This window comes from Mauremys reevesii, linkage group 3, assembly GCF_016161935.1.
Source record: "Mauremys reevesii isolate NIE-2019 linkage group 3, ASM1616193v1, whole genome shotgun sequence".
Taxonomy (NCBI): Eukaryota; Metazoa; Chordata; order Testudines; family Geoemydidae; genus Mauremys; species Mauremys reevesii.
In genome coordinates this window covers 32,779,692-32,794,349 of record NC_052625.1, presented here as the reverse complement: position 1 = coordinate 32,794,349, position 14,658 = coordinate 32,779,692, and the positions used below count along the sequence as shown (strand labels likewise).

General features: G+C 42.1%; 1 protein-coding gene across 7 annotated transcripts in view; it reads left to right on the top strand.

The window, feature by feature from the left end:
- Nucleotides 1-14,658, top strand: part of ASB3 (ankyrin repeat and SOCS box containing 3) — a 128,509-nt gene that overhangs the window by 46,729 nt on the left and 67,122 nt on the right. For 6 of the 7 annotated variants that reach the window (XM_039528691.1, XM_039528692.1, XM_039528693.1 and 3 more), the window contains 2 exons: nucleotides 5,813-6,024; nucleotides 9,829-9,987. In XM_039528691.1, coding sequence (XP_039384625.1) covers nucleotides 5,813-6,024; nucleotides 9,829-9,987 — 371 coding nt within the window. The remainder of the gene's footprint in view (nucleotides 1-5,812; nucleotides 6,025-9,828; nucleotides 9,988-14,658) is intronic. The other variant, XM_039528695.1, reaches the window with a different exon arrangement.

Genomic DNA, 14,658 nt, shown 5'->3' with positions numbered 1-14,658 from the left:
TCTCCTTCCTCTTTATGACACCTTTTTATATACCTGAAAACTGCTATCATGTCCCCTCTCAGTCTTCTCTTTTCCAAACTAAACAAACCCAGTTCTTTCAGCCTTCCTTCATAGGTCATGTTCTCAAGACCTTTAATCATTCTTGTTGCTCTTCTCTGGACCCTCTCCAATTTCTCCACATCTTTCTTGAAATGCGGTGCCCAGAACTGGACACAATACTCCAGTTGAGGCCTAACCAGCACAGAGTAGAGCAGAAGAATGACTTCTCGTGTCTTGCTCACAACACACCTGTTAATGTGTCCCAGAATCACGTTTGCTTTTTTTTGCAACAGCATCACACTGTTGACTCATATTTAGCTTGTGGTCCACTATAACCCCTAATCCCTTTCTGCCGTACTCCTTCCTAGACAGTCTCTTCCCATTTTTTATGTGTGAAACTGATTTTTCCTTCCTAAGTGGAGCACTTTGCATTTGTCTTTGTTAAACTTCATCCTGTTTACCTCAGACCATTTCTCCAATTTGTCCAGATCATTTTGAATTATGACCCTGTCCTCCAAAGCAGTTGCAATCCCTCCCAGTTTGGTATCATCTGCAAACTTAATAAGCGTACTTTCTATGCCAATATCTAAGTCGTTGATGAAGATATTGAACAGAGCCAGTCCCAAAACAGACCCCTGCGGAACCCCACTTTTTATACCTTTCCAGCAGGATTGGGAATCATTAATAACTACTCTCTGAGTACGGTTATCCAGCCAGTTATGCACCCACCTTATAGTCCATGAGGTCCTCCTCAAGGTCCGGCAAGAGAAAGCGTAGTTAATCTTAATAGCACCAGCGTGGCCACGTCAGCACTGGTTCATCACGCTGCTGGACCTGTTAGTGGATATGCCCATGACTTTTCCCCTGGTTCTGGACTTGATCACACACGACCACGGCCGCCTCCAGCACCCCAACTTAGAGTGTCTCCATCTCATAGCATGGAAACTCCATGGCTGAACCCGCTAAAACTTACCTGCTCAGACTCAGCTAGGGAGGTTCTCCTAGGCAGCAAGAAACCCTTCCACTCGCGCCACTTATCTGGCAAAGTGGAAGAGATTTTCCATTTGGTCCCTCCAGAAAGGTACTCCTTCATTGTAGTCCTCGATTCCCTTTATCCTGGACTACTTACTTCTCCTGAAACAACAGGGGCTGGCAGTCTCGTCAGTAAAGGTGCACATGGTGGCAATTTCATCTTTCCATCTTGTCTCAATGGGCCACTCAGTGTTTGCTAACCCTATGATTGGCTGTTTCCTCAAGGGGTTGGACAGACTGTACCCCCAAGTAAAACAGCTGATCCCTCCATGGGATCTTAATCTGGTGCTCTCAAGGCTCATGGGCCCACCCTTTGAGCCCCTAGCAACATGCTCACTGCTCTACCTTTCTTGGAAAGTGGTATTCCTAATGGCTATAACATCAGCGAGGAGGGTGTCTGAGCTCAAGGCTTTGATGTCCGAGCCCCCTTATTCCGTGTTTTATAAGAACAAGGTACAATTGCGGCCGCACCCAGCTTTCCTCCCAAGGTAGTTTCGCAATTTCATGCAAATCAGGACATCCTTCTGGAAGTGTTCTACCCTAACCCGCACACCAACGACAGGGAATGCGTACTTCATTTCCTGGATGTTAGACAGCCATTAGCCTTTTACATTGAGCGAACAAAGCCGTTTAGGAAGTCGATGTAGCTCTTCATCACTATTGCCAAAAGAATGAAGGGTCTCCCTGTTTCGTCCCAGAGAGTCTCTTCTTGGATGATGGCCTGTATCAGAATGTGCTATGACCTAGCAAAGATTCCAGCCCAAGCATTGGCAGCACACTCCACAAGAGCGTATGCTTCATCTGCAGCATTTCTGGCACAAGTCCCCGTTCAGGACATCTGCAGGGCAGCAATGTGGTAGTGTATCCACACCTTTATGTTGCACTATGCCATCACGCAGCAGGCTAAAGATTATGCTGCGTTTGGTAGAGCCGTGCTACAGTTTGCAACTCTGTGAACTCCGACCTGTCTTCTGGGGGCTGCTAGGGAGTCAGCTACTTGGAATTGACATGAGCAATCACTCGAAGAAGAAAAAACAGTTACCTGCCTTTCGTAACTGTTGTACTTCGAGATGTGTTGCTCATGTCCATTCCAAGATCCACCCACCTCCCCTCTGTTGGAGTATCCGGCAAGAAGGAACTGAAGAGATGGCGGGTTGGCAGGGACCTATATAACCGCCATAAGGATGCCACTCCAGGGGGCTCCACAGCCGACCTGACTGGTACCACTAAGTCAGGGGTAGGCAACCTATGGCACGTGTGCCAAAGGTGGCACATGAGCCGATTTTCAGCGGCACTCACACTGCCCGGGCCCTGGCCACTGGTCTGGGGGGCTCTGCATTTTAATTTAACTTTAAATGAAGCTTCTTAAACATTTTTAAAACCTTATTTACTTTACATACAACAATAGTTTAGTTATATATTATAGACTTATAGAAAGAGACCTTCTAAAACGTTAAAATGTATTGCCAGCATGCAAAACCTTAAATTAGAGTGAATAAATGAAGACTCGGCACACCACTTCTGAAAGGTTGCCGACCCCTGCACTAGGGGAAAAACCTTCCAATGACTGTACACATGGTGCGCACACACCTACTTGGAATGGACATGAGCAACACATCTTGAAGAACAACAGCTATGAAAGGTAAGTAACTGTGTTTTTTCCATATCACTCTTAAAAATCTCACTCTTGTCAAGTTGCAAACAAGAAGAAAGTTAATAATATAACTGACAAACAAGCAATCTGATGTAATGGAATCATCAAGTTGTGCAAATATCTTGCCTGAGTAACCTCATATTCTTATTATTGTAACCCCTGAGGTATATCAGGTATATATTTTCCCCCCATTACTGTAATAATATAAAGGTATTTAAGGCATTGCTCTGCTCAGCTTTACAAGACCTAAATGATGTAGACAGCTAAGTCTCCATGACTAAGTCACTTTTTGAAATAGGACTTAGCTGTCTAAGGCTATGTCTGCATTACTGCTTTTATGAATCGACGCTCCGGGGATTGATGCACTGGGGTCGATTTAGCGGGTGTAGTGGAGTCGACCCTGCTACTCTACCCCGAATGAGAAGAGTAAGGTAAGTTGATGGGGGAGTGTCTCCTATCGACCCAGCGTAGTGTGGACCCCGTGGTAAGTCGACCTAAGTTACATTGACTCCAGCTACATTATTCACATAGGGAGTTGGCTAATCTGATTGCAGAGCCATTGACCATTATCTCTGAAAATTTGTGGCAGTCGGGGAAGGTCCCAGACAATTGGAAAAAGGCAAATATAGTGCCCATATTTAAAAAAGGTAAGAAAGAGAAAAACTACAGATCGGTCAGTCTCACTTCAGTCCCCAGCAAAATCATGGAGCAGGTCCTCAAGGAATCCATTTTGAAGCACTTGGAGGAGAGGAACGATATCAGGAACAGTCAACATGGATTCACCAAGGGCAAGTCATGCCTGACCAACCTGATTGCCTTCTATGATGAGATAACTAGCTCTGTGGATATGGGGAAAGCGGTGGACATGATCTATCTTGACTTTAGCAAAGCTTTTGATATGGTCTCCCACAGTATTCTTGCCAGCAAGTTAAAAAAGTATGGATTGGATGAATGGACTATAAGGTGGATAGAAAGCTGGCTAAATTGTCGGGCTCAACGGGTAGTGATCAACGGCTCAATGTCTAGTTGGCAGCTGATATCAAGTGGAGTGCCCCAGGTGTCGGTCCTGGACCGGTTTTGTTCAACATCTTTATTAATGATCTGGATTATGGGATGAATTGCTCCCTCAGCAAGTTTTCAGATGACACTAAGATGGGGAAGAGGTAGATATGCTGGAGGGTAGGGATAGGGTCCAGAGTGACCTAGACAAATTAGAGGATTAGGCCAACAGAAATCTAATGAGGTTCAACAAGGACAAGTGGAGAGTCCTGCACTTAGGAAGGAAGAATCCCATGCACCGCTACAGGCTGGGGGCTGACTGGCTAAGCAGCAGTTCTGCAGAAAAGGACCTGGGGAATACAGTGGATGAGAAGCTGGATATGAATCAGCAGTGTGCCCTTGTTGCCAAGAAGGCCAACAGCTTATTGTGCTGTATTAGTAGGGGCATTGCCAGCAGATTGAAGGAAGTGATTTATTCCCCTCTATTCGGCACTGGTGAGGCCACACCTGGATTATTGTGTCCAGTTTTGGTCCCCCACTACAGAAGGGATATGAAAATTGGAGAGAGTCCAGCGTAGGGCAACGAAAATGATCAGGGGGCTAGGTTACATGACTTATGAGGAGAGGCTGAGGGAACTGGGCTTGTTCAGTCTGCAGAAGAGAAGAGAGAGGGGGGATTTGATAGCAGCCTTCAGCTACCTGAAGGAGGGTTCAAAGAGGCTGGAGCTAGGCTGTTCTCAGTGGTGGCAGATGACAGAACAAGAAGCAGTGGTCTCAAGTTTCTGTTGGGGAGGTCTAGGTTGGATATCAGGAAACACTGTTTCACTAGGAGGGTGGTGAAGCGCTGGAATGGGTTACCTAGGGAGGTGGTGGAATCTCCATCCTTAGAGGTTTTTAAGGCCCAGCTTGACAAAGCCCTGGCTTGGATGATTTAGTTGGTGTTGGTCCTGCTTTGAGCAGGAGATTGGACTAGATGACCTGCTGAGGTTTCTTCCAAACCTAATATTCTATGATTCTATGACTTACTGTGGTAGGGAAGACGTAGTTTCAATCACTTTAAGCTTTTCAATGATCAGCAGAGCATGCCTTAACTACCTTTTAAAAATCTGGGCATGAACATCTCACAGTCTATAATGTATTCATCCTCACAATACCCCTCTGAGTCCGCAAAGTACGATAGTGCACCGAGACTAAGGCCTGGTCTACACTAATAAGATAAGCCGATTTAAGTTACGCCACGTAACTTAAGTCAACATAGCTTAGATCAATTTACAGAGATGTCTACATGACGCTCTCCCATCGATATAGCTTCTGCCTTTTGGGAAGGTGGAGTACTAAAGTCTATGGGAGAGCACTCTCTCATTGACTTAGTTTGTCTTCACCAGACAGCCTAAATCAATGCCTGCTGCATTGATTACAGAAGCTGGATTTAGCTCGCAATGAAGACAAGCCCTAAATAATTTGTCCTAGGTCACATGGGAAGTTTGTGGTAGAGTAGGGAATTGAACCTGGATTTTTGATGTCTTAGGCTAGCACCCTAGTCACTTGACCACCCTGCCTTACCCTCACCTTTTTTCTCTGTATCACCTGTTTCATGTCTGTATATCTGCAGTCAGATTCATGCAGAGCCTGACTGAAAACTGTAAGATGCTACATGGGTGGAATGGTCTGTGCACCTCTAATTGCAGGATCAGGCCGAAGGTTTGTATATTCTTTTGGCCCAAGGATTGTGTCTTTAGTTGTTAATATGAAGTATGTCTTGAGTGTTCAAAAATTAGTAATTTGTAAAGCATTTGAGAAATGGTATGTTTCATTCAAGGATAAGTGCAAAGTACGTATTGTCAAGATAAACCAGTTTCAAAACAATTTGAAGAAAGACTTTAAATGTCACTGAAACACAAGCAAAATTTTACCTCCCAGGATGGCAATAGTGTAAATACTGCCTAAAATTAACCCCAAAAGGGAGTTCCCATTAGATGAATTAAACTGGGCAGACCTGACAATCTTGGCTCAGATTTTAAGAATATGTTGTGTGTTATAATTACAGACTTGCTGACTAATAGTAACTTTTTTTCCCTCTATTCTCAGAGTGAGCTGTGGAAGGATGGATTTCACAGAGGCCTATTCAGACAGATGCTCCAGTGTTGGACTTGCAGCTAGAGAAGGAAATGTCAAAAGTTTGAGGAAACTAATTAAACAGGGATATAGCGTTGATGTTCCTGATAACAGAGGGTGGATGCCAATCCACGAAGCAGCATTTCACAACTCCAGTGAATGTCTGAAGCTGTTAATTAATGCAGGTAAGGAAAACTTGATTCAAGATGAGGCAAGTTATTTTTATTTTCCCTGCTCACTTCCCCTATAAATAGAATGTGCTGTAACATAAGATAAACCAACCTCATTCACTTTCTGATTTCTTTTGTGAATTTAAATGTGGTTAGGGTCAGAAAAAATATATGATAAAAATGGCACCTTTCTGCTCAAGGGTAGGAATACTCTATGGATGTCTTTGAAATATATATTCTTACTTTTCTGGAAAAAAAAAGTTTTCTCTATTGTTAAGCACTGCTGATCGAATTCTGAGATCCCAAGTGGAGTTTGCAGTGCTGAAGTAGTAATTATCTTATTATATTACATAAAAAAAACATGTTAAAAGAATGTTATTTAGGTTGCAAAGTCAAGCACTCATAAATTAGGAAATGCCAAATTTAAGGTTGACAGAATAGACTTGTTTACTTCAGATGGAACAGGAAATGCCAAACATTCTGTTCCAGTGGGGTTTACAGCGCAGGCTTTCTTTATCTCCTGGACTCTGGTGATAATGTACATGTACAGCATTAATGATCATACTAGGCCTAACTTGGCCTACAGGCAACTTTGGTATTTCGACCTCATGAGTCTGTCAGTCCCCAGTAACACTAACTATCCTACCTGATGTGAGTTCCCATAACAGAGGTCAAATCTTACATCTGAACCCAGCATCATTGCATTTGACAGCGTGGATGCTGTCTGGTTAACTACCATCGGAAGAAGCTGTTCAGTTGAAGTCCAGAACTTATTTATTGGTGCATATCCAAGGCCCTCATTTTCAGGAAATGTATTGATCTTTATTACAAAAACTAAAGAACCGGTGAAACTTGGTGTACAAAATTAATTTCAACAGTTTTCTGGATGTAAGTGTTAGGGTTAATATTAGGGGAATGGGAGGACAATAAAAAACAAAATAAATAGAGAAAAATATAAGAGTACTTCTGACCCAGCTCCCCATTCTGGAAAAAGAGATGGCAGCTCGGTAACTTCAGAACTGGGTGTCAGGTCCAGGGGATTGCCCTGGGGTCTGCCCAGGTTACCTATCTGCCATCTTTCCTTTTGCAGCAGGGTCTGGGGAGTTCCAGCATTTCCTTTTTTTTAGGACTCGAGCACTGACATCAATAGGGTAACCAGATCTCCCGATATTATTGGGACTGTCCGAATACTGGGGTTTTGTCTTATAGAGGCAATCTATTACCCCCAACTCCCATTGTCTCCCCATCCTGATTTTTCACACTTGCTATCTGGTCAACCTAGAAATACACATACATACATGTGCATGTGTACCTTCCACTACATTGCCTTACTTTAATAGTCTCATTTACATTTAGACTAATGGATTAGTAACATAAACACATCTACATAATATAATATATTGGTCTTTTTTAACATAATCAGTATTCTCATGTATTTGTGAGGTTCAAAATTAGTGTGAAAATTGGTAAAAACATAAATAACTTTTATAAAATCTGGGAAATTTTTGGTAAAAATGGTGAATACCGAAAATGAAGGGCCTTGTGCATAGCAGAAAAGACTTGATAGGATGACCTGTGAACTAAATGGAAGAGGTGTTCCCTATTTGGACAGCAGAACTCCACCTGACTCCCTTAGTCCTGAACCATAGGAATCAAGGCTCCTATCTGCTATCCCTAAAGCATTCAGGGCTATCCATCAGCTGCATAAGGGTACAATTGATAGCAAAATCAGCTCATCATCCTCTTATTCAGGGTCACTATTTCCCACCCTACTGTTGCTAGATTCTTCAGGGACCTCACTCATGTTTCCCCCAGTCTGGGAGCTCCCTCCTTCTTGGAACATCAGTATAATTTTAGTTGGTTTAATGGGGACCCCTTTTGAGCCCTGAGCAGCTTGCTCTTCACATCATTTATCTATTTAAACTGCCTTTTTAGTTGCTATACATCAGCTCAAAGGGTAGGGGAAATTCAGGCCCTCATGGGTAGCCTTCCTTACATTGTTACATAAAGACAGTGACTCACCCAAAGTTCTTACCAAAAATGGTCTCAGATTGTCATTTAAATTATGTGATTCACCTGCTGCTTGTCTTTCCCAAGCCTCACTCAAAGCAAGGGGAAGCCAAACTGGACCCCTTGGTGTGGTTAGTGCTCTCTTATGTTACTTCAACAGAAAAGACCCTTCAGGAATTCGCTAGGCTATTTGTAGCATTTCCAGATAGGGTGAATAGTCAGACAATAGCTATCCAAAGATTGTCTAGATCAGTGTTTCTCAACCTTTTTGATACCAGGGACTGGCTTGCTGTGTCAGAGAGATCTTAGGGACTGGTGCTGGTCCACAGACTGGTCATTGAGAAACATTGGTCTAAATCAGTACAGCAGTGTTTGTGTCAGACTTTCTAAAGGGACGCAGTGAGCTTTCCCACTAATGTATTGGGTTGCAATGCCACTCACCCAAATTCGGCCTGGCTGCCCTTCCATCTGACAGGGCCACCCAGAGGATTCAGGGGGCCTGGGGCAGGGCTGGGTCTTCGGCAGCAATTCAGCGGCGGGTCCCTCTCAGAGGGAAGGACCCGCCGCCAAATTGCCGCCGAAGAATGAAGCGGCGGCGGTAGAGCAGCCTAAGTGCTGCCGATCGCGGCCTTTCTTTTTTTTTTCCTCCTCTGCCGCTTGCAGCGCTTGTACTCACTGGGCGGCGCTCCAAGGCTTTGCCAGCAGTTCAGCGGCGGGTCCTTCACTTGCTCCGAGTCTTCCGCTGCACTGAAGGACCCGCTGCCGAAGACCCAGAGCGAGTGAAGGGCCCGCCGGGGAAGTACCGCCGAAAACCTGGAGCGGCTTGCAGGGCCCCTGTGGGGCCTGGGGCAAATTGTCGTCGTTCGTGGTCCCCCCCCACTCCCCCCGCCATCTGATGGCATTGTGACTTGGCACAGAAGGTCGCAGTGCCCACCAGCACTCTGATGCTGAAACTGAGAATTACTGCCTGGAAACTTTGCAGCTATTTAGATGTATGTGCTTTTAAAAGGTTTCCTAGCCTGTACACGGTTAGACAGCAGAATCAAAGGACTGATCACTTTATTGAGATCAATGTATTAATGGCCCCAGTTCCACCTAGATTACACGGGAACATCCCACTTTATAAATGAGGGGGATAGAAGACTTCAGGTTTTTTAAAAAAAATAAAGCTGCGGGGGAGGGAAGGCTGATTCAAAAAAAGTTGAGATCCCCTGGCCTAGACTGTATTAAGTCATGCTGAGCGATAGGTAGTTTAGATCCACCCATGCTAGTTAGAATCCATTCCAACAGGGCTCAGGCAGCTTCTGCAGCTTCTTTGAAAAGGATCCCTATTTCTTATGTTTTCAGAGCAGTTATGTGGGATGCAATTTACACTTTCAGCCAACACTATTCCTCAGTTGAAACTTCAAAAATCTGATGCCTGCCTTGGCCAAGCTGTCCTGCAGTCATCATTTAAATAGGATTTCTAATACCAACCTCCTGACTATGAGGTCTTGCTAGTGACCAGAAGTCGAATCCATGTGGACAATCACTCAGAGAAGAAAGAACAGTTACTTACGTTACAGTAACTGTGGTTCTAGAGAGGTATTGTCTGCATGGATTCTACAATCTGCCCTTGTTCTCTGCTACCACGGAGTCTTATACCATCTGGATTGTGTCTTGGTGAAGGAATTAAGGGATGGTTGAGCCTGCTTCACTCTTTGTGCCCTTGGGTGGGAGATCCAAGGCACAGGAATCCTGTAAGGTAAGTGACTGTCCTTTCTAGAATTTCATGTTAGAAAAATCTTTTAAAATTCTTTTTATTCTTAGCTCCATCTGATAACTACATAAAATCAAAGACATTTGAGGGTACATGTGCATTACATCTTTCTGCAAATAATGGATGTTTGGAAAGCATCAGTGTTCTCTTGGAGGCAGGAGCTGAGACTAATGACGTTACTTATGAAGAAACTACTCCGCTATTCCTAGGTAATGTGTGTGTATATATATATATATATATATTTTAAAATCAGACAGTGCTGGATATGTGGAAAAAGTCATGGTATTACCCCACAATTCTTTCACTGTCCAGCAAGTTTCATGTTCTTTTGTGACCTGTATAGTGGCATGCCTTTGGTTCTGAGATGCAGACGTTGCTGAAAACTTCTTTAACTTTTCTCCTTTTCTATCTCAATTGCATCTGCTTCAAACAATGTTTTCAAAGGGAACCCACAAAGTGGAAAACTTTTTATTTTATCCCTTTTTGTTTCTTTGAAATATAAACAAAGACTGGAAGTTATATGACTTTTAAATGTAAGTCTTCTTTGTTTTGTTTTATTCCTGACTACTCTTACATTAGAAATTCAGGTCTGTCCACTCTTGGTCTGGTCACTCTTACTCCTAGAAGACTTGTGCATGTTTGTTTATACTATTAGCATACTGATATTTCTGGACTATGCTGGGCGTTGTTGGGAAAAATTTCCTGTCTTTAAATTGTTAACTTCAGTGCAGCTCCAAGCCAAAATCCTTACAGCTGCCAGCATTTTAAAATCACCTATTAATTAAAACTTTCGTAAGCTGAGTTGGACAACATGTTATTAAAGAGTCACTGGCTGCGGGAGCCTTGTCTATGATAGTGCTCCTACGGTCAATATTCATCATGGATCCTCGCTGGAGTTAGCAATGGCAGGACATTTTTGCTAAAAAAAAATAAAAAAAAATCCATACCATACACAAAGCCAGATGACTGGAGGACTAGTAAGACTTATGAGGTCATAGGAGTAGGAGAGCAAAACTTGAGCAATTGACAGGGGAATGGATTTTTAGTCAGCCCTTTTTAAAACATATTTTATTTTATGTTTACACTACCTAACTCAAATGCCTGGTAAGTAATTGGGAGGAAATATTTCTTTTTGTGAAAGGTTCTGCAAAATCACTTCTTCAGTTGAGAGCTGTTCCTATTCCAGTCTGCCACAGAGTCCTGCAGAAAAACACAGAAGAGAGAGCTTGATATTCTTGATATTTCTAAGTTTAGGAAAAAGCTCATCCTTAAAGGGGGTCTTCAGCCATTCCTTGTAATCTACAACCATGATTTCGCCCTCTTTAGATTACGTTGTTATTCACATTCACAACTCACATACCTCTTCAGTCTCCACAGGGCACATGCAACCTTAACTCTGACCACAGACATCAGCTATTGAAAAAACATAACATCCCATACTTCTTCACTTACATCAGCTAAATAAAACAATTAGAAATATTACAAATGGAAACTTCCCAAAATGATAAACACTATTACAGACTATTTCCACTTAAAACAATTATTTTCATTTACCATACTTTAACCCAACACTTAAATATAGCTCTCAATTAAAAAAAACAACAACCCATTGTCATGCACACTAACTAGCTACTTCCACAAACACCAATTCAACATTCTGAACAATTGTAAATCATCCATTTTAAACCATTCAACATGTTGCAGTTAAAAGTTGCATGTTTTGTGTGGAAATGGAGGATGGAGGCACTTATGCTATGATATGGGTGTGGCAACATGGAGAAGGTGAAATCATAGCTATAAATTGCAAGGGATCGTTGAAGTTTCAGGGCTCGATCCTGCACCATTGAAGTCAGGAACAGGATCAGACCATTAACGAGGGATTTCCTGGATTTTCATGTTTGTATTGGTGGAATATGAACATGAGCAACTGTTACTAATTATTTTTTGTGAAGATATTTGTTTTATTTATATTCCTCAATCCGTCAGGGATGTGTTTTCCTCTGAATCAGAGATTTTTTTTTTGCCTACTTTCATCAATATTGAAAATTGTGGAAGATTTGACATTTGCAAGCAGTGATAATTTATTCATACTTCATTTTTTCCTTCCATCTTTTGTTGTTTTGCTTTTCTGTATGTCATTGGTTTCTTTATTTTGCTTGTGTTAATTGTGAGTTCCATTCTTCAAATGATTCACACTTGTAGGGAAATCTCATTATTTTTTGAAAGTAGTTATACATATAAATTCCTTCTGCATTTGTAAGAGAATCAAACTGTTCATGTACGGAAGGGAGTAATTTTAAAAGAATCACCTCTGTAAAATCAGGATGGAAGATAACTTTACAGAGTAACAAAAGGATTCCAAACACAGAGGATTTCCCCTCTAGGTAAAACTTTAAAGTTACAAAAACAGGTATAAGCCTCCCTTTTAGCACAGGGAAAATTCACAAGCTAAAACAAAAGATAATCTAATGCATTTCTTTGCTATTACACCTCTACCCCGATATAATGCAACCTGATATAACATGAATTCGGATATAACGTGGTACAGCAGCGCTCCGGGGGGATGGGGCTGCGTGCTTCGGCGGATCAAAGCAAGCAGGGGCGACTCCAGGCCCCAGCATGCCAAGTGCGTGCTTGGGGCGGCATGCCGCAGGGGGGCGTTCTGCCGGTCGCCAAGAGGGCGGCAGGCAGGGTGCCTTTGGCGGCATGCCTGCGGAGGGTCCGCTGGTCCCGTGGCTCCACCGAAGCCGCAGGACCAGAGGACCCTCCGCAGGCACGCCTGCTGGAGGTCCACCGGAGCTGCGGGACTGGCGAGCGGTAGAGCGCCCCCCACGGCATGACGCTGTGCTTGGGGCGGCGAAATGTATAGAGCCGCCCCTGAAAGCAAGTTCGATATAATGCAGTTTCACCTATAATGTGGTAAGATTTTTTGTCTCCTGAGGACAGCGTTATATCGGGGTAGAGATGTACTTACTATTTCTGCAATACTAGATGCTTAGTCCAGATATGGCTTAGGGAGATGTATTTGCCCTGCCCTGATTCCTTTGCTGACTCCGAGAGAACAAAACAAAGACACAAACAAGAACCTTCCCCCACAGATTTGAAAGTATCTTCTCCCCTTATTGGTCCTTTTGGTCAGGTGCCAACCAGGTTATCTGAGCTTCTTAACCCTTTACAGGTAAAGGAGGAATTAACCCTTTACAGGGTAAAGAGGGATTTTATGCTCCCCTTAGCTGTATGTTTATGACAGCACTGAATTGTAAATTCTCACTGGATTTGGAGGATGAATATTTTTCAGGTTTGTCATACATACATTAATTTAACAAGAGGTAAGTTTGTTCACTTGTGAGTCAGCATCAGTTATCGCTATGCTCAAATACTCTTCTCTGATAAAATGGATATAACTTGAATTACAGGAGATTTGCCATAATTGGACCTCTAAAGTCCAATTTGTTGTGTTATAGCCAGTTATTAGAGTTGGATAAGTTAAAAACCTTCTTACCTGTTAGTTGATTCTGGAACCAGGTTTTTAAAATGGTCAGAAAGCTGAGGCTTTTCATCCCTATTACAATCTGTGTATGTTTGGTTATATTCTTAGCATACTAATTAGAAAAATAATTTAGTATTCTGAGGCATTTCTTAGGAATACATGCAAATGAAGAAATGGTTAAAATAACATCATTAGAACTTAATAAACACAATATTGTTTGGCAAGTGAGTACTTGTATTGAACTAAGGAAAATATAAAGTTATATAGTATGTTTAAATACATTCCCTGACCAAGTATGAAGTTATCACTTGATGATTACCTGGCATTGGCCACTGTCAGCAGACAGGATACTGGGCTAGATGGACCTTTGGCCTGACCCAGTATGGCCGGTCTTATGTTTTTATGGTCTCATACTGACATGTAAAAGCATCTGCCTTAACTTTGCATTGCCCAAACAAGGGCAGCTAAGGTCACCAAACTGTTGTTTAAACATAATTTTGTGTGAAATTGTCTGAGTATTTGGGATAAATGTGTTAAAGATTAATTTTATATCTATATCTAGACTTTTTAAAGGAACGTTATTGACCTGATTAAATATCTGTATTGTTGTACATACTCTTTACCCAGTCAAACAAAGCTCTAGTAGATGAGCATTTGCCCAACAGAGTATACCTTAATCGTAATTAGTTTGCTTTTAAAATAGGTATTTAACTCAATAGGTGTCATAGTTGTTAATTATGTTAGTCTGGCTATACCCTTGTGTGGAAAATTTCTTAATGAAGCAAAATGGAATCAAAATATCTGACGGGGGGAGGGAGGGGTGTCTGTTCTGAAAAATACTGTGAGCTTAAGGGATCTTAAAGAAAACTTGGTCCAAGAAGTACCAGCTGTTAGGACACATAATGTGAAAGTCCTGAGTAAATTTCTTAATGGATGTAGGCACCTCTAAATGCTTCCTTTTTAAAAAGACAAAATGCAGGGTACACCAGGCATTGACTATTTATAAGGCTATTTTTGTTTCCTTTTTTTTTTCTTTTTTACAACTAAGTCACTTATTCACTAAAAAAAAAAAAAAATTGGGGAAAAAAATCTTTGAGGCCTTCTGATACTATGATGATGAAAATAGTATAAGTGATTAGGTTTGTTAAATCGGACCAAAGGATAGGCTTGAGGTTTCATAGTGACTAGATTAAAAAATAAAAAAGGTTACATTTGGATGAAGTTCAAAATCTCTCTCAGATTATATTGGACCACAGCAAGACTACAAATTAAAGCTATGGAACAGCCATTATTGGAGACATTAAAAGTACTAGAAGTTGTAGGCACTCATTCTGGGACTGCCCAAGTGTAAGGAGCTTGTCCGTTAACATTCCAAAGAGAATTAAATCAA